General features: G+C 44.1%; 1 protein-coding gene across 7 annotated transcripts in view; it reads right to left on the reverse strand.

The window, feature by feature from the left end:
* Positions 1-19,268, reverse strand: part of SZT2 (SZT2 subunit of KICSTOR complex) — a 1,033,029-nt gene that overhangs the window by 898,657 nt on the left and 115,104 nt on the right. For all 7 annotated transcript variants that reach the window (XM_086953216.1, XM_086953214.1, XM_086953218.1 and 4 more), the window contains exons 9-12: positions 18,985-19,155; positions 16,823-17,054; positions 15,058-15,187; positions 10,119-10,261 (exon numbers count right to left, since the gene is read on the reverse strand). In XM_086953216.1, the coding sequence (XP_086809342.1) occupies positions 10,119-10,261; positions 15,058-15,187; positions 16,823-17,054; positions 18,985-19,155 (676 nt within the window). The remainder of the gene's footprint in view (positions 1-10,118; positions 10,262-15,057; positions 15,188-16,822; positions 17,055-18,984; positions 19,156-19,268) is intronic.

Raw genomic sequence — 19,268 nt, forward strand, 5'->3', positions numbered from 1 at the left:
TCCAAATTTATACGATCAATTTCTCGTATTTTTTCTACTGTTTCAATTTGCATTAATGTCCAAGCTTCGTTGTATGCAGCGTATATACCGGCCGCAATGAAACGTTTTTGACGCTGTTTGTGAGGTCCCATTAAGAAATCTCACAAGTCAGCACCTTTTTTAAGTAAAGTCAAGTGTTGCTTAATTTCAGCCAGTGTGGATTTCTGTAGCCACTCAAGGCATAATTTCCCTATACTGTATGTTGTAACTATCCCTGGGTGTTGTCTCTGGGAATATCTTGGGTCTGGCCTGATCATTTTGAAACCCTGTTTTTTGTTCAGGAATCTATCTTGACAGTTACTTGTGTCTGTGGGCCAGATCAACCATTTTTTCCAATCAGGATTTGTTCTGTTTTGGTGAAAAATATGGGATACGTCTATTTCCATATCCGCAGTACTATTACTATCAGGTATGGGCTTTGGAATAGACTGTTTATTTAAGTCTTTTTTCTTAGCTAAACCAAGACAAGTAGTTTGTTGAATGGTGTCATTCAGGAATATTATTTGTTCTGGGATCATGCAGGCTCTAAATAATGGTTCTAGACCTTGTACCTGCCAGTCTTTTGTTGCCCAGATGGTTTTTGTTTCAATGTTATTTTTCCAAAATTCAAAACCAAATGTAGACATTTTGTCATAAATGTTTTCAGAATAAATCAGTTTAGTATTTGTCAACATGGTTTTCATTCCTGTCTTATTTAACATTTTAAAATAAAAAGTTTCTGGATTACTGTTGTTGAACCCTGAGAAGTATGGAAATTTCTCGAAAAATGTCTTCGAACTTCCTTTTGGTGGAGTAGGACAATGTTCCCATTGATTATAATTAAAAATTTCTAGGTTGTGCAGATTTATGTAAATAGTGATGACCATAGTGATTGTAACAGTATAATTCCTAATAATTTGATGAACCCTGTAAATAATCATGTTCTGTCAATTTAGCTGACATTACTAAATATGACATCATATTATTAATATTTTCAAAGTCCCAATCATCAGAAAAAGAACTTAGTATCACAAAGTCACTTAAGGAAACCTTAAACTGGTGTGGATACTTCAAGAGCTCAATCGGGCCATAAATATCATAGTCAGTTCTGTCCCATGCTATACCCCCAGGTATTGGGTTGGCTGTGATGTTCACTGATGATCGTTCTCTTTTCTCGATGTGAGAGGATCTGTGAGACTTTAGGACCAAGTTGATGTTCTGACTTGCCGTGTCCATTGTATTATATTTTCCATCAATGAATTTACCCAAGCATAAAACCATGATGAGCCAAAGCAGGAGGAAAAGTACACTTAACACAGTCCAAAATTCAATCCATGGTGAAATCAGATATGTTTCTTTTAGTTGGTGAAGAAGCTCGGTCATTTTTTCTTTGAAAGTTTTTGTTGCTGGCTTGTCTCCATGTTCACTTGGATCATCGGAAAAGTCATCAAAGTTGATAAAAAAGCCAGATGCAGTTCTGTCAATTGGTGGGATTGCTTCTGGATTTCCATTGATCTTAGCATTTTCTTTTGTTACATGTGTACATTCTGAAGCTACATCGTTGTAGATTGGTGTATCATCATGAATTGTTGCAATTTGGGTTTCAAGAGGCACAAGTTCCATGACTTTGTTGCATAGTCCCTTTTTATTTACTGCAGGTTTATCAAATGGGATTAGTCTCTCAGTTTGAACCTCTTGGATTGTAGCAAAGTTTGGTCTTCTGCTATTTCTTGGTAGTCCACTGGGCCTGCTATTTATTATCGGCCACATGTTTGTGGTTTCACCAGATCGATGGAAACAATTCTGTTTTCCTTTTTACCAGCAAGTGGCGGTAGTACTACTGATCTTGTTCCGCTGACAGCTAAGACAGGTACTGCTTTTCTCTAAGAAGGCCCAAATTCCTTCTTCTCCGCGATCTTTTCTCTGAACAGATCCCCAATCTTTGGAATCAAGACAGGAGGTTCTTGAGTGGTTGTTGGCTTAAACTTTATGTTAGTTAGACTCTTTATTGTTTCATTCAAGTCCTGTAAAACAGCCAAACGATCTTTGATATCAAAAGTTTTTTCTTTTACCACTGAAGTTTGACGATCCAAATCCTGGATAATCATTCTAGTACCAAACAAAAGTTCATACGGACTGATACCTCCTAGAGAATTTCTTGGCATGTTATTAAGACTATGTTGGACACTTATTAAATGTTTTACCCACCCATCACCCGAACCTAATACCCTCGACGTTATAGATTGCTTTATGTCACGGTTTTTTCTTTCCACTACCGCATTTCCCTCAGGATGGAAGGGAGAAGAGTACCGCAATGCAATGCCCATGCTGGTCATGGCCTCTTTGTAAGCTCGAGAGCTAAACGCAGGACCCTGGTCAGAATGTAGCATGCCAATTGCGTATGTGCTGATAAAGACTCGCAAATCTTTTATAACAGTTCTGGCGTCAGCCGAGTGCTGGGGTCTACATTTTCAAAGTGAATTTTGTCTTAATAATTATGGGGACGCATTTCTCCGGCTGGATTTCTGCGTATAGATCGCCTGATGCTTTCTAATAAAGGTGTCCTGGCAATAGTCTGGTCCGGTTCACAACTGCGATCTCTGTTGCAGTCTGGACAATTCATTGCAAATTTGTAAATTTGCAAGCTCATCCCCGGCCACCAGTATTCTGATTGTAATTCTATTAGAGATGTCAAGATCTCTTGGTGCCTCGGACCCAGTCCTATGTGTGCGTCTTCAATCAAGAAAACTGGGGCAAGGTGGTGTAATCACCCTTTGCTTTAGGTGTAGTATCTCTATACCTAACCCTAAAATGGACACATATATTCCTATCAGACACTCCTACGGCAGGCCTTATCAATCCTGAAGGCAGAGTGCTTGGAATTAGGTGAGATGGTGCTCTGGCATGAGCTGAGCCCGTTTGCAGCTTGCGGAACCAAGTCCTAATAGCTGTTCCATGATAACGCTATACCATATACTCTTAAGTGCATTATGAACCTCGCGGTCAAATGCTAACTTTGGTATAGCATTATCAAAACATGTCGAGTAAGGTGTCATACGAATTGGAATACTAACCCCTCGCCAATTCTGGCGACGGGGTTAGCATTCCACCCTTCGACAGGGACACGACATGTATGTAACTGTGAACCCCGGTTAAAGTTAACTCGAGCCTCAGCATCACAAAATGGATGCTGCCACCACAGACACAAGTCTGACCTCCTGCTGCAGGGAGTCCTTCCAGCGAGGGAGGCTCGGACAAAGGGTTTCCTGCCTTGGGAGGTGCTAGCACCACCCCAGACAGGATTTTGTGTATTAGGTAGGACAGGGCTCAAAGGAATGAGACATGCCTGGGGCACACAAGGTGCCCCGTGCATACGCCGGTCAGAACCAGTTCCTGGGGCACTCCAGCCCCAGAGCTGGCGCAAGACCAGACAAAGGAAAGGGGGTGTAACCACCCCCCTTCCTGGTCCCACCCAGAGGAGGGACCTAGTCATAGTGCAGCCCCCTTTAGCTGAATAAAGGTAGGAGCTGGACCCATTCCAAATTAGATTATCCTGATCAACTTCAGAAGAAGAAACTCTGGACCTCGACGTTCTGCTCCACAGAAGACAGAAGGAATCTCCCTTGTGGGCAAGGAGTGTCCACCCTGCATCTGCAGGCACCATCAGCGTACCGCGACTTCCCTTTGTAGTCTTCCTGCAAAGGATCCAAACTTCAGAGCCCGACGAGACACGGACTCCCAGACCTCTCCGACCTCAACCCACATCTGCAGCCGAGCTGAGACCCGTGGGTGCGACGAGACACGTGGGACCGGCCATCTAGAAAGAAGCAGCACTTCGCTCCAGCACGACTCCTGAGGTATCCTCATCCAACTGCTTTGGGGACTGAGAAGCCCCGACCCCGAGCAGCTCCTGCATCGAAGATCAGCCCTCCAGCATCCACGAGATCTGCGTGGGGCCCTTCTGCCTGTTTGCTGCTCGACGCGTTGTCTGGTCACTTGCCGGCTGGCTAGTGACCTCCTAGACGACGAACACCGACAACTTTGCTGCTGGTCTGGTTGCTCCAGACTGGCCCTTGCTCCCTTCCAAAAGAGGAGCACCCCGGACCCTCCTGGTCCACTCCAGACGCAGTTTCCACTCACCGCGTGGGTTGCCTTTGCCAAGGCCTGTTGAACCCGAATCCGGAGACGACACCGCCGACAGCGAGAGCCTGCGTGGGACAGCTCGTGCCTCCATCCTGGTCGTCGAAGACACCACCTGGTCCACGTGGCTGCAGAGGCAAGCGTCCACCTTCACCTGATCGTGACGACGACATCTGGTTCCACTCCTGGTTCCACTCCAGTCACTGGCTAGTGACTTTGAACATTGTCCCCTCTGCTTTCAGGTTCTTCTCTTCACCAATCCACCCTTGGATTGCACCAGACATCTTCCTCCTGGTCGCCTGCAGCATCTTTCTTCAAGGCTCCATAGACTTCGACGCAGAAACCCGACACGACTTCGCACCTATGCACCCGCAGCCTGTGGGTGAGGTAACACGAGCATTTTGGTGCTCAAGGGTAGCTTGACTCTCCTAGTGTCCAGTACCGTTGTCGTTTCAGTCCTATCTAGTCAGGAACGTCCGTACTCACCTTTACTTTAAACTGTACTGTCCATAGACGTTTGTACGCATCTCGTGTGTGAGTTCACACTCTGCACACGCGCTCCGTGGGCCTCCTATTACTTACCTCAAGTTAGTATAGCGTGGTCCTAGCGATCCTACAACCTCTGGACAGCTCCATTCCTTTAATTGTCTTTCGCATTCCATTTATCTAGTATATGGTTTGTCGTGCCCCTAGGGCACCATTGTAAATCGTGCAACTTAAACGTATTTTTCCCAAGAGTTTGTCATGTGCTTAGCCCTCTGACCTCATAAAGAGTTCAGAGGTGTTGTTAGTTAATAAATAACTGTTTATTTTCATAACTACCTGTGTGGTGTCCTTTTCATTTGGTATTCTAAAGTTATATGTGGTAAAACAGCTGGATTCACATGCCATAAAGAGTTTAGCCTAAAGACTGCTTTTGTCCACGCTACTAGGATAGCTGGTCTATAAGGTTGACTTACAACCAATCACCATAAGGGTTGTTTGGACATATACAAGGTAATCACTAGAACTAGTGAGCATCAGATATCAGGCCAACTTCTCACAAGGAGATCCTGGGCCTCTTTGAGGAGGGGGATTTCATGACGTCTTTGGACCTACAAGATGCATAATTTCACGCCCCAATCCACAAAACTCACAGAAAATTCCTGAGATTTGCAGTTGAGGGCCAGCATTTTCAATTCTATGTCCTCCCTTTTGGCCTCAAGTCTGCGCCCTGTATCTTCACCAAGTGTCTTTCCCCGGTGGCAGCATTCCTCAGGCAGCATGGCCACCAAGTCTTCCCATATTTAGACGACTGGCTGGTGAAGGCGCCATCCTTGGCAGGCGCAACTAAATCTTCCAACGCCTGTCTGAATCTCTTCAAACACTTGGGTCTTACACTCAACCAAGAAAAATCCACTTTGCATTCCTCTCGGGTCATCACCTTTCTCGGAGCGACACTAAATACAGAAGATGCAAAGGCATTCCCATCTCAGGAGAGGAAACGCAAGCTTGTCTCTCTGGCCGCATCAGTGGCTTCAAAGAAAACTTTGCCAGTCCGTACCTTCAAATCCCTCGTGGGAATGATGTCCTCGTGCATCCTGCTCGTACCGCACTGTCGTCTTCGAATTCATCTGCTTCAGGAGGCTTTGTCCAGACAGTGGACGCAAAGCACAGGATCGTTCGAAGACCGCATAATGATAACAATGCAAATCACCAAGGCATTGCAGTTGTGGAGGTCAATCAAGAACCTCTCGCGGAGATTGCTGTTCCTGCTTCCAGCAGCTCCTCACGTCATTACAACAGACGCCTCCCTGGAGGGTTGGGGAGCAGTCCTACAGGAATTAAGGATCAGTGGCAGATGGTTAGACCCGGAAAAGCAGATCCACATCAACCTGCTGGAGCTGAGGGCTGTTTTCCTAGCCTTGCAGTCCTTCTTTCCAAGGATCAAGAACTCCCTAGTGCTAGTCAGGACCGACAACACTACGACGATGTACTACCTGAACAAACAGGGAGGGACGCGTTCGCTAACACTCTTGTGAATCGCAAAAGATCTGGAATTGGCTCATTCTCCGCAACGTATCGTTGAAAGCGGAGTACGTCCCTGGCAAGGACAATGTCATCGCAGACGCGCTGAGCAGGCAGAGGACTCTGTCGCACGAATGGGAGCTGGACCAGACGTCCATCGCTCAAATCTTTTTCAAGAGGGGATCGCCGCAAATTGATCTATTTGCGACCAGGGAGAACGCCAAATGCCAAAACATCACAAGTTGGCATCCCCAGTCAGGGTCTCTTGGGAATGCATTTTCCATAGCATGGCGCAACGTCTTTGCGTACGCATTTCCAATGCTTCCCAGAGTCCTCAGAAAGATGAAAGCGGAGCCTTGCACTTTAATTCTGATAGCCCCATTCTGGCCGAGGCAACATTGGTTCACAGAACTGCATCGTCTATCGCTGAAGCCGCCAATCCATCTACGTCAACATCCATCTCTGCTCACGATGAGCAACAAGCAGGTTCCACATCCGGATCTGAAATCTCTCAGGTTATCGGCCTGGCTCCGGAGTACAGAGAATTCAGCAGTCTAAACATTCCGCAGGACTGTAAGGATATCCTGGCCAAAGCAAGAGCGGACAGCACTAACAAGACGTATTCCCTGAAGTGGAAACGCTTTTGCATCTGGTGTGCGGACAGATTTCCTGTCCTTTTTCCACCTCTCCAGAACACATTTTACCTACCTGCTACATCTGGCGCATTCGGGCCTTGCCCACTCCTCCATAAAGGTACACCTGGCGGCGATATCAAGATTTAAAAGCTCCTCGAAGGGCCCTCTCTCTGGTCTTGTAGACTAAAACAATTCCTTAAAGGTCTGTCTAGATCTTTCCCTCAAGTACGGATGGTCCCTCCAACATGGCATCTCAATGTGGTTCTTAACCAACTGATAAAACACCCTTTTGAACCCATTCACAGGACTGACATAAAGTACATCTCGTTGAAGACGGCTCTCCTCCTGGCGCTTACATCAGCAAGGAGAGTCAGTGAAATGCAGGCATTTTTCCATCCAAGATCCCTTCCTGCAGTTTAAGGACGACAGGGTGATTTAAGAATCAATACTAGGTTTATTCCTAAGGTCCCGTCGAACTTCCACTTAAATCAGCCTGTGATTCTCAGATCATTCTTTCCAAATCCCAGCACTGCAGCTGAGAGATCGCTGCATTCATTGGACCTTAAAAGAGGTCTTAAGTTTTATATTGATAAGACCAAGAATTTCAGAAAGTCTAAGCAACTCTTCATAGCCTTCAGTAGACCTAGGAAGGGTCTACCGCTTACCAAACAAAGCATCCCGAGATACTTGCAGGAGTGCCAGTTATCGAAATCTGCAGGGCGGCAACATGGAATTCGCTGCATACCTTCACCAGACACTACTGCCTTGATACAGAGCTGATGAAGGATGCAGCAGTGGGACAAGCAGTGCTATGCCATCTATTCCAGTAAGGTGAGCCTTCCTCCATCCCTCCATCCTTTTCTGGTATACACATTTCTTTGCTATTGCTTATTGTTGATGTCTATTGATGGTTCATAGTCGCATGATATGTATTATCTAAGGACTTGTATATGCTGTTCCATCAGAAATGTGCAAAATATATTGCTTGCTACTCTGATTCAGGGATGTGAATCTATGAAAGACGCCCATAATACTGGATAAGAAATGCATTACTTACCTGTAACTGCAGTTATCCAGTATTGGTGTCTTTCATAGATTCACATGCAACCCTCTTAGGGACTCATCACGACGTCGATGGTGTGTGGACGCCGGTGAAGTCCTCGACGTCGACCTCGTCCGAGGTCTCAACGTCCTACCCCTCGACGCCAAACATAGACGTAGTTTCGGCCCAGAGCAATGGGTAGACGGGGAGCAGATGGTAGTCATACCTCTCGACGCCGAAGCCATCAATGTCGACCGGGACCGATGCCTTTTCTCGATTTGGGAGCCCCCCAGAGGCTGATGCATGGGCAGTCCATGCACAGAAGTCCCACCTGGCTCTTTATGTCTCCTCTGCTCCAGGCCTTGGAGACGAATCTTCTCCCTGTCACGCAGGGTCCTCCTGGAGATAGAGTGACATATCACAGGAGTCAGGGACATGGGTAGAAGGGAGACAGAGTATGCACACTCTGTGGGGGTCAGATTTAGCCTTCTTCCTACCACACTCCGGGTACTTTTCGAATAAAGCTGGCATTTCAACAATATAGAGGTGGCAAAACTGGTCAAAAAAGACAGCAACTGGAAGAGGAAGACACCAGACGTCGAGTGAAAAGGTAGAGCTCAATGCTCCGGGTCCTGATAGCAGGAGCCGGAAAAAAGAACTGAAAGTAAAAGGCCTTTTGCTGTGCAACCTGGGATACCGAGGGTCTCTGGAGAGTTCCGTAAAGGCACGGTATCCCTTTTCCAGACACAATGGCAGCCTATGGGGCTTGTCTGTCCAACCCTTCTTCTCTATCATGACAAAGGATTTTTGTGAAGGGGAGTTTCTCTAGGTGTGAAACTTTACAAAATGTGTAAAATGTAATATTATTTGGCTATCTTTTTCACTTCGAGATGAAGTGCTGGCCAGTGAAGCCTTGTGGTTTTAGGCTGCATTATTGGTCTTTGATTTTCTCTTAAGTGTCTATGCAGGACTGCAGAAGAAGTCAACTTAAGAGACTATTTCGATTGCTCCGGGGTCCACACACATGGGGGGGATTATTCACAACATTATGACTATACACAGATCAGATAGAGCGAGAGGGACCCCTTAATAAAATCAAGGGAAATGGGGTACTACTACCCAAAAGAAAGAATTCCCTTGACCCAATTTTAGTAGCAGCATAAAAGTATACAATGTAGCACAAATAAAATACTTGATCACTTATTAAAAATACATAAGATGTTTATATGACATATCAACACAATTCCAATTAGAATACAAGTCAAACTTGTAGTACTTGAACACACCATGTATTCTAGGCAGTGTGTCACCTAGTATACCCAACACATTAAAAAAAAATGATGACGAAATATAACAAATTCTATTTATGACCAGCATAAAAAGAAACATAATAGAATTTGTTATATTTTGTCATACAATTTTTTTAATGTGTTGGGTATACTAGGTGACACACTGCCTAGAATACACGGTGTGTTCAAGTACTACAAGTTTGACTTGTATTTTAACCCTTAAGTGCTGCTGACAGCCAACGGTCGTCAGCAGCGCTACCTCCCCAGTGCTGCGCACGACCATTGGACGTCCATTCAGCACTGGTTCCAATGGACAGCGCAGCACTGGGGAGGGATGTTTACACGCAGCTAAGGTGTTAATTGCAATTGTGTTGATAAGTCATATAAACATCTTTTGAATTTTTAATAAATGATCAAGTATTGTATCTGTGATGCATTGTATACTTTTATGTTGCTACTAAAATTGGGCCAAGGTAATTCATTCTTTTGTATACACAGAGATCCCCTACTACAGAATCTATGTTAGAAAATATCGATCAGAAGTCATAGTTATCCATCAGAGACATCTTTTTCATGTTCACATCCAAAATCCAGACTCCTTTACATTCTTCAAAGACATGTTTGGTCTGCCATCACTAGTCTTCAACTTGTAACTGAGATGGCAGCCTTTGAACAAGGCGCTGCCACGGTCAGGAGGGTCCCGTTAATCAACTTAGAACACGCAGAGAGCCCGATTATCACGCAGGACTCGGGGCAGCAAAAATAAGCCTTAAAGAATAGGGAAATAGTTTCATTGTCATATTTTGTGGTCAGATTTTCATAATGACTAAACAATATGAATTAAGGTGAAAAGCTTTTAGCTGTGTGGAGGAATAGAGATGGTGTTGTGATGCCTTGAGGGAATTATGAAGCTAGGAGGAGTTGAGGGAGGTACACAATGCTTATTCCATTTAGGAAAATCTGCCAATAATCTCCCTTCATCCTTACATGTCATGCTCCAGCAGTAGCCCTATGCGGTGCGTGTGCAGCCACCGCTGCCAGAAGTTCGCATCCATGGACAGAATTGGCTTCCAGTAGGAGGCAAACTGGGAGTGAGTGGAGTCAGAACTGCTGTGCTGCAGAGACAGGACCTAGATAAAAGCAAGAGCAGAATGACTAAATTAGCACTGATGGGAATTATTTTACAACAGGCAGAATAAGTGCCAGAGAGAAGCAAGAAAAGAAGGTGAGAGAAGGAGTGGGTACAGATGAGTAGAGGAACAGATGTGCAAAAACAGATTGTTGGCAAGAAGAGAAGGAAACCGAGGGCCAGCATGCGAGAGAATAGGACAAAATGAAATGAGAAGATCTGGGTGGGAAGGACAGAGGGAACCAGAGGAAAAACAATAGAATGGAGTATGATGGAGGAGAGAGAAATAGAAAAGTGACAGAATAGAACAAAGGGGAGAGAGGTAAAAAGGGTGAAAAGGGAGTACGAATGGTGAGAGGGGAGGGTGTGGGGGGAAGGAAAGATGAGACAGGGGCATAACAGGATGAGAAAGGAACATAAGTAGAGACAAAGGAGCCTATGGGGGTTAAAGAAATAAAAGCGAAAGTGGCCACCTAAGGGAGAATAAAGAGAAAAAGGGAAAGAAAGTGGAAGTACACATGAAATAAAAGAGGGAAACAAAGGGTAGAGGGAAAGATGATGAGGGGGAAATGAAAGAGGGGGAAGAAAAAGAGGGGGAAGAAGGCAGGTAAGGAAGGAAAGGGGGAAAGGAAGGGAAAATGAAGAGGGGGAAATGAAATAGAGGGCAAGGGATAGAGAAGCAAGGGAAAGCTGGAAAAAACAGGGGAAGCAGGCAAACAAAGGAGAGAGAACAAAGGAGAGGACAAACAAGGAAGAGAAGAGAAAATAAAGGGAAATAAAAAGGAATCAAATGAGAGGAGAGTATTGGCGATAGGAGAGCAAAGGGCAAATGGAGGGAAAGGGAGGAACAGAGGAAAAACTAACATAGGGGAGAAAAAGAGAACAGAAAAGTGAACAGAGGTGAGAAAATGGAAGAGAAGGATAGAAAGGAAAAGAGGAGGGAGAGATGACATTGTGGAGGAGAGACAAACCCAGAAGCAACAGGAACTTAAAAGAGAGAGTAACATAAGGAAGAGAGGGAAACAGGGAAGAAAAGCAAATAGACGAGAGACTAACATAATAAAAGAGAACAGAAAGGGAAAGATGAAAGGAATAACAGGAAAAAAGAAGGGCGAGGATGAGAAGATGGAAGGGGCAGGGAAAGGAGGGGACACATGTAACAGAAGTAAGTGTGCAGAATAAGAGTAGAGAAAGAATAAAGGGGATAGACACAATAAGGGTAATGGGGACAAGAGGAGAGTAGAAGCAATAGGATTATACCTGGGTGAAAATAAGAAGCACTCAGTCTGGAGGCTTCAGGCCTACCTCACGCTCACCTCCAGGGTTTATCTCAATAGTCTTTTGTCTAATTTTTATAACCACTTCTTCGGGGAACCTTTCGCCTCTGTGTGACCCACCCACGCATTACGCTGTTGGTTTCACTTCACAACTCAAGGTTAGTACACCACAGTTAAATAAATTCTCATAAATCACTCCTTGAAGTATGTCCCTGGCCTTGTCGCCACTGTCATAGCACCTTAGCGTTGTCATCTCTCACTGTGCCATGCCCCTTCTATCCAAGTCAAAATGTTCCACTCTGCTCTAATGAGCACATTCTGCCTGTGCATGTTTTCTTTACAAGGCTGTAACTTACACTGACCACGTAAAGCCCGAAGGATCTGATTGCACAGAACTCCTCATTAATACCTCCCTCAGTTTCCTCCTTGCCTAACCTTGCTCCGTATATAGTTTCCCTATCACTTAATGTGGTTGTCTCTCCACTCTCCACTCTCAATGTTGCCTCATCAAAGTGCACTCATTAAAACACATGCACTAGTCCTACATGAACCGATTCTGGACCATAATCTCGATGCTTCATTCATCTTGGAGCCAGGGACTCCTGGAGTGTCTGCTCATGGGCTCTGACGTGGCTGCCCTTCCATACCTCACCCCCATTCACCTCTCACTTCTTCACCCAGTTTAGATCCAACTGGTGGTGAGATGACTTATCAATAAACAATCTACAGTAGTTTCTCTTATGAACTTAGGCCCTTTTGCGCATGCTGAGCTCTTGGGATTCAAGGTAATTCGGTCTCCTTCGTCTTCTTTTTATGCTTACTGGTGGATCGCCTGCCTAGTTCGCAGCCTCGTTTCATTGCAGGTGATTTCGGTTATTTAACCCACATACTACTAGGACAGTCTCAGCTCATCATAGTTAATTTAATGTGCGTTGGCACTAATTTATCTAATTTCACTGAATCTCATTCCGCCTTTGCTTCCAGTTAGTAACTGCCCTCCACATGTTGCCAGTCACACACTACATCTGACCTTGGCCTTCCCCAATCATGCATCCTTCCTTTGTGCTAGTCCTATAGTCTGATCTTCTCACTGTACCATATATTTTACTTGGTTCCTCGCTCCTTTTAGGCCTTTGAGTTCTTCTTTTGCATGTTTCAGAGTCATACGTCCATGGTTTAAACTAAATCACTCATTTTTTACAACTCTCCTCAACTACTGTGCACCCATTGATACATCTATGGACATAGTGGGTTCTCAGTTGAACTCTTGGTTCGCAAATTCTCTGTACTTCACTATTTCTTTCAAACCTGTCAGCTCCATTCTCTTGCGGATTCTCAATGCAGCTCTGAACCATTAATTCCCTCACAATATCTTTGAAATTATTTGTCTCCATTTTTGTATGATAAATGTACCAATATCCGCCAGAACGTCTCATTTAATTCTGCTGTCTTTTCAATGCTTGATGACACTCAGCGCTTTCACACCACTTTCTCAGAAGGTGAGATCCCAACTTCTTTCTAGTATTAAATCCAGCTCTCCCATGGACCATTGTCTGGGATATATATTTTACTCCTTCTACAACATCATCTACACAACGTTCGAGGAGCTCCATCAAGTTCCACCGTCAGCCTCATCTGTACCATTGCAAGAAAAACATGGTGCTGGCCCCACCATTCTAAACAACTTTGCTCTGCATCTCTTCTTCCACTGTCCATTAAAATCCTCAAGAAATGAACTGTCAACTAACTTTATCTGTAGAAAGCCATAGCGTATTTGAGTCCTACCAGTCGGATTTTCATCCACCTCAAAATACTAAATCCACCTTGGCATCCATCCTTGATGAACCCTGACTCACTGTGAAGCAAAGCATTGATCCTTTTAGTCCTGCTGGCTGCGTTCAATATGGGTTCACATCATGGTCTTCTTTCTCAGATTGGTGTCACTGACCAAGACCTGCCTTGGACTACCTCCTATCTTGCGAATCAGTAACAAACCATCCCTCTTCTATCTTTCAAGCCTACTTTTCTGCCTCTTGCTGGTGGTGTTCCTCAAGACTCCATCTTAGTCCGGCATTCTTTAATGTACATGAAACTCATCTGGCATTCTTTTCCCATTCTATGGATTTTCCTTCAAGACATATGCCGAAATCCTCAACTTCTCTTAACCTGGATCCTTAAACACAAAAGTTATTCGAAAATTAACACTGATGACAGAGATATTAGTGGTAGGCAAAGATGTTTACATCTGGTCTCAACATTTGTGGCTGTTCGAGCTCTCTCCTTCTCCCCTTCTAGTCCAAATAAATAAGAAATCTAAACTTTCATTTCGCTCAATCGCGGTCACTATCTCCTCAGATAGCCAAAGTTTCATCTTCTTGTTTCCATGACTTGCAGATGCTTGGCAAAATCTGACCTTTTTTCTCACGCTCTCCACCTGGCAAATTGTAGATCAAGCAGTTATCCTTTTTCAGCATGACTATAGCAATTCTCTTTATTTTGGCCTTTCAGCTTCTACTCTTGTTAAGCAGTCTAGAATTTAGAACACAGCAGTAGACGTCATCTCTCAACTCCCCCGTCGTTCTGATCTATCCACTTTTACCACTCATTGCTCTAGCTTATTCTCAAGAAAATAAAGTTCAAGGATTTCTGTCTGGTTCACCAGACCTTCCTTAGCTCTGGTCGTGGTTATATCCAAACATGATTTTTCACTCCAAGACTTTAAGCTCTTTGTTTCTCCTCTTAGGGATTGCTTGACATTTCTAAAGCCTGGGACGTCTGTGCAAAAAGTTGCTCCTTTACTTTGTGGGCTGCCAAAGCCTGGAACACTCTCCCATTAAGGCTCAGTTTGGCTGATGATCATTTTGACTTTGACAAGGATTTCAAACTCACCATTTCACCATCTCTCTCTTATCACTCTTCTCTCCCCCCTCCCCATTTCTATAACCTGTTAGAGCAAAGCAAGCACGATCACTCATTCAAGGCATCCTGGTGCTGACAATCATCACCAGAAAGGAAGAGAGAACAGTGGCAAGTAGGTGAATAAAGAGGTTGGAGAAGGAGATTCTGGGAGCAACAACTATAAGAGAATAAGCACCTGAGGTTAGCACAAGAACTGCAAAACAAAGCAGTACAGGAGAGTTAACTAGAGGTGTGAGGAATAGAGTAAACAGTAAAAAACAGAAGAAAACACACAGGAAAGTGAGGAGTACATGCAGGCGTGTAGAGGAAGTGAAGCTCAAGTGAGCAGAGTGCAAAATAAAGGAGAATAGAAAACACAGGAGAGAGGAGCAGGGGCGGAAGTCAAGTTGAGCAACTGAGGGAAGAGCCAAAACGAGACGATGGTTAACACCAAGGAACTGAACGAGAGAAAGCACCAAAGTAAGAGAAAAAAAACAAAAGGGTGGGAAGCACTGGCTGCAGGCAGGACATGAGGAGAAACGAGGAGGAGCATAATTACATATTGAGACAGCTAAAAAGCATGACAAAGAAGGGCAGGAAATTTTTACAAGTGCTAACTCACCGGTGTGGTCGAGCCTGGGGGCAGGTAAAAGAGGGGGACTCCATTTTTTGTGCTCTCTGGGATAGTGTAATGCTCCGGTACACTATCAAATGACTGCAAGTGAACAAGCATCTGATCTGTCTGATTAATGCTGAAAACAAAGAGTGTTCATGTCAAATACTGGTAAACTACAAATGTATGACCCTCCGCCAAACGTCATTATGAAATGCTTAACTTCAGGTAACAACGATTCCCTGATGTGAATATCTGGAGACAATGATAAGGGGAGATCAAATCGCTCAAACCAGACATCATGGAGGCAATACATATCCATACATCTTCTACAGGATATTTAACTTCTGTCTATGGAACAAAAATAAAGAGAACTCCTTATCCCATGATGGAAATTTGCAAAGTTCTACAGATAATACAGGAATTCATTAGCTTTTGTCACTAAGCATTTGTTTACTCCCCTTCTTATGTAACGAAATAATTTCTGATCATGTGATGCATTTTTCTTGTTCAAGTTACAAATGCTCCATTATTTAGACTCCCAGGTCTGATGCACTCTCAATAGGGTCTGTTATAAATCCAGAGAAAATATGTCATTCCGACTGGGGAGAGACCTGTGTTTCTGCACTATTCTGTTGGCAGTAAATGCACTAACAAGCAGAGGTATTGAATTACTGTCCATGCTGAAGACGGCTCAAATTTGGCAACATGGCCTGGTACTGCAAACAAATGCAACAAAACAAACATGGAAGATAAGGATGAAAATGGGAGACGGAAGGATCAGATGGCTAAGTTGCATGAAAAAACAAGTGGGGGGCAGGGGAGTACTGAGATACATCTAGGGGTAAAGTAAGAGTATGATGTGATTTACGCTCTGGTTACTCTCACTGGCTTGGGGCCTCAACCAAAATAAATAAAGAATGAAAAATTAAAAGTGGGGATCCGATAAAGAAGTTGATAGAAGAGGACAATCTGTGGGAGAACTTGAGAAGGAAGCAGATGTATGAGGAACGAATGATGGAAGAGGAAACTCCAAGGAAATGGCAAAGGAAAGGAGATCGAAATTAAACAAAATTTGACTCCAAATGTCACTGAGAGTAATAAAATATTTTTATGTAGACCGAAAACTTTCACTCCATATGCTTTTCACAAGCATTGTAGAAGAATTATGAATATGCGTGTGGGGCAACTGGTGTCCTGACCTAGGTAAAGGAACCCTGTTTCCCCATTAGCCGGCTGTCTGAATTCGGACTGTAGCTTAAGAGCACTTAATGAGATAACTAAACATTTGCTCCTTTGTCCAGTTTTATTGAGTGAACTAAGGATTAACCCCATCCCTCCTTCAATGGAAAAGAAAAAACAGTCTGTTTATGGAGCACATTTATTTTTGGGCAATACTGTTGGGGTTTCGAATGCTGCAAGAAATATTAACTCAAGTTTAAAAAATAAAATATTTAATGAATGAATGTACCAGCTTGCTTTGTTTTATGATCTGAGTTTTGTGCGGACGGACATATTGTCTTAAAACATCTACATTTTACTAGCAGGATGAGGAAAGATTGTGATGGGAAGGAGAGCATGGCTAAGGAGTGGAAATTACAAGGGTGGGAGGAAAGTTGGGGAGGAAAGGAAAGAAGGAAGTCAGTGATGTGTGGCGAAGGAGAGAGCAAGAAAGAGGTAGACAGAACATGAGGGGGAAGAAAAAAAAGGGATGCGGGGTAAGGAAAGGAGGTGAAAGGAAAGAGATGGTCAGAGGAAAGAAGAGGTATATTACCTTTGCAGTGTGTTCCAAAAGCGACGGATGACCGAAGTGCGATAGAGGCTGGTAATTGGTTTCCTCATGGTACAGCTGATGTCATGCAGAATATCGTAGCTCCCCTCCATGGTGACTTCCACTAAGGTGGTGCGCTTGGAAGAGTCAAGAGGCCAAGGAGCCGCGGCCACGTACTCAATCCTCATGTTGTGCTTCCACAGCAGAACCAGCTTCACATCCAGGAAAGCACTACCTGCACAAGAGGAGCCAGGAATAAGAGGAGTTGAGAGAGCCTCATCTCACTCAGTGGTTTGCAAGTAAATATCAATGACCCACAATCACCAACCAATGCTAGCAGCTAAAGGCAACCGTCCAAGGGGAAATGCCCAATAGTTAGCATTCAACGCCCAAAGGTCTGGGATGGATTCTCAATGGTCTGCAGCCATTGCCCAATGGCCTACGGCCAACTTCTAATGGACTACAGTCAATGTCAAACACCCCGATGATCAGAAACCAACAGAGTTCCTCTCAATTATCAGTAACTAATAGTCGGCAGACAACACACAACTACCCAACTGTCACCAGCAAACAGCCTACCACTAAATGATCAGCAGGCAATTGCCCATGGTCCGCAACCAATAGTTACTAGAAAATGGCCAATGATCATCGGTCAACTTTAGTATGCAGAGCAAAGAAGAATTCTATTTCATCACACTCAAAACTGTTTAGGGACAGTCAGTCACCTTAACACAGTAGAAACAAATGATTCAACGTAGCTAAGCAATCACCCATCAATATGTTCCTCTGTTCTGTTGGATAGGGACTGAATTAATTTCCCGTAAAAGGCAGGTCCTCAATAGCAAAAAAAGGTCAGAGGTCAACATCAAGTGCTCTACATCCCACAAGTAGGTTATCCGGGGGGGTCTTTCTTCGCCAAGGAATTGTACATCTTGAGTCAAACAATAACACACAAAAAATGGTGCATCCGGTCACTGCCTAGCCCTTCTTGGGGCATACAAAGCCAATAGGAGTAGACGCATGCTTAAGGAGTGGCACAGAGGGTACCCAAGCTGTCCCAAAAACACCTAGCAAGGCTAACCACAAGACTTAAACATGCACAGCGTTGGCCAATGGGAGCAAATAATTCTGGGTTCATATATTTTTAGTGTCAGATTAGCTCTGGCAATGAAGAAGAAATTGGCTTCGGGCCACTGATTAGTCCTGGGCTAATGCTAGTTTCTTAGAAGAGGATTTCTCCTTCCAATTATATTTTTGTGGATGATCTTTTTGAAGATAATTTCCTGTTGGTGGTCTTACCTAAAAAAATAAGGGATACACTATGGTGTATCCCTTGGCCAAAAATAGCTTAGCCTCTCACTTCTTAATGGCATTAGGGAACATTAAGGAATCAGAGATGCAGGCAAAGATATGTACATGTCATATGAATCTGATAACAACATCTCACCGCATCTGTGACAGGGCACTTGAAATCTTAGAAGGATAATCTGATCTAGTCACTACCGAAAATGTTGAGGGATTTAATTAGTGAAGAACTAGGAAGAGCTTCAGACTCACTTTGATGAGTGGCAGAAATACCAACCAACTGGGTGAAGCCTTATATACCCCAATATTCCATCGTAGGCGAGCGGTGTTGCGACTTAAGTCACACAGCCTTGCTATTTTGGGAGCAACCTTTTCCAGTCTTGTTCCTAGACAATATTCACAAACTGTGCAATCTGCAGAAAGATGCATCAATCAGAAGTAGGTCCTCAAAGCAAAAACACACTGCAGCTGGTCCTGTCCCTGAAGATGCAGGATGCTGCACTCGTCTTAGGTACGAGTGACGTAAGACGTGAATGAGTAAAAGGCAAAACCTCCATACAGGCACCTTGTTATAATGCGAACACCAAAGAGTGAACGTCTGCTCAACAGTATGCACTTTAGCAGCAAGAGGTTAGAATAATGGTGTGAGAAACAATATATGAATCGTAATTACCATAATAAAATTAACTTGAAGAAATCTTTTATGTCAAGTTAGTCCTTGTTAAAGAGGTACCTATTTGGGTAAGCGCGCATACATGTTTGTAACTACACAATGTGAAAGGGAGTTAGTGGCTAGAGAGCGTAAGTAGGCATGAAGGTGCTGGAGTAGGTTCGGTGAAGATAAGGGTTCCATGGCTCACCTTTAGAGATGGATATGTCGCGGATGCAATAGCCCTCCCGCAGGCGGACCGACACCACGCTCACCAGATCCGCATGAACTTCTTTCTCCGTATGCTTCTTCCTCCTCATCGCAAGTGCTGGGTTACTGCTAGCAGACACCAAGTGCTCATTGAACAGTTTGTGCTGGGACACTGTAAATATCAGAGCACAGCAAAGTAGTCAGTTGCAGTTTGTACTTCATTATCTAGTACTATATGAGCATGGAGCTAGCTTGGTATTAGCAAAGCATGTTACGAACAACACA

This window comes from Lissotriton vulgaris, chromosome 1_2, assembly GCF_964263255.1.
Source record: "Lissotriton vulgaris chromosome 1_2, aLisVul1.2, whole genome shotgun sequence".
In the NCBI taxonomy this organism is placed as follows: Eukaryota; Metazoa; Chordata; class Amphibia; order Caudata; family Salamandridae; genus Lissotriton; species Lissotriton vulgaris.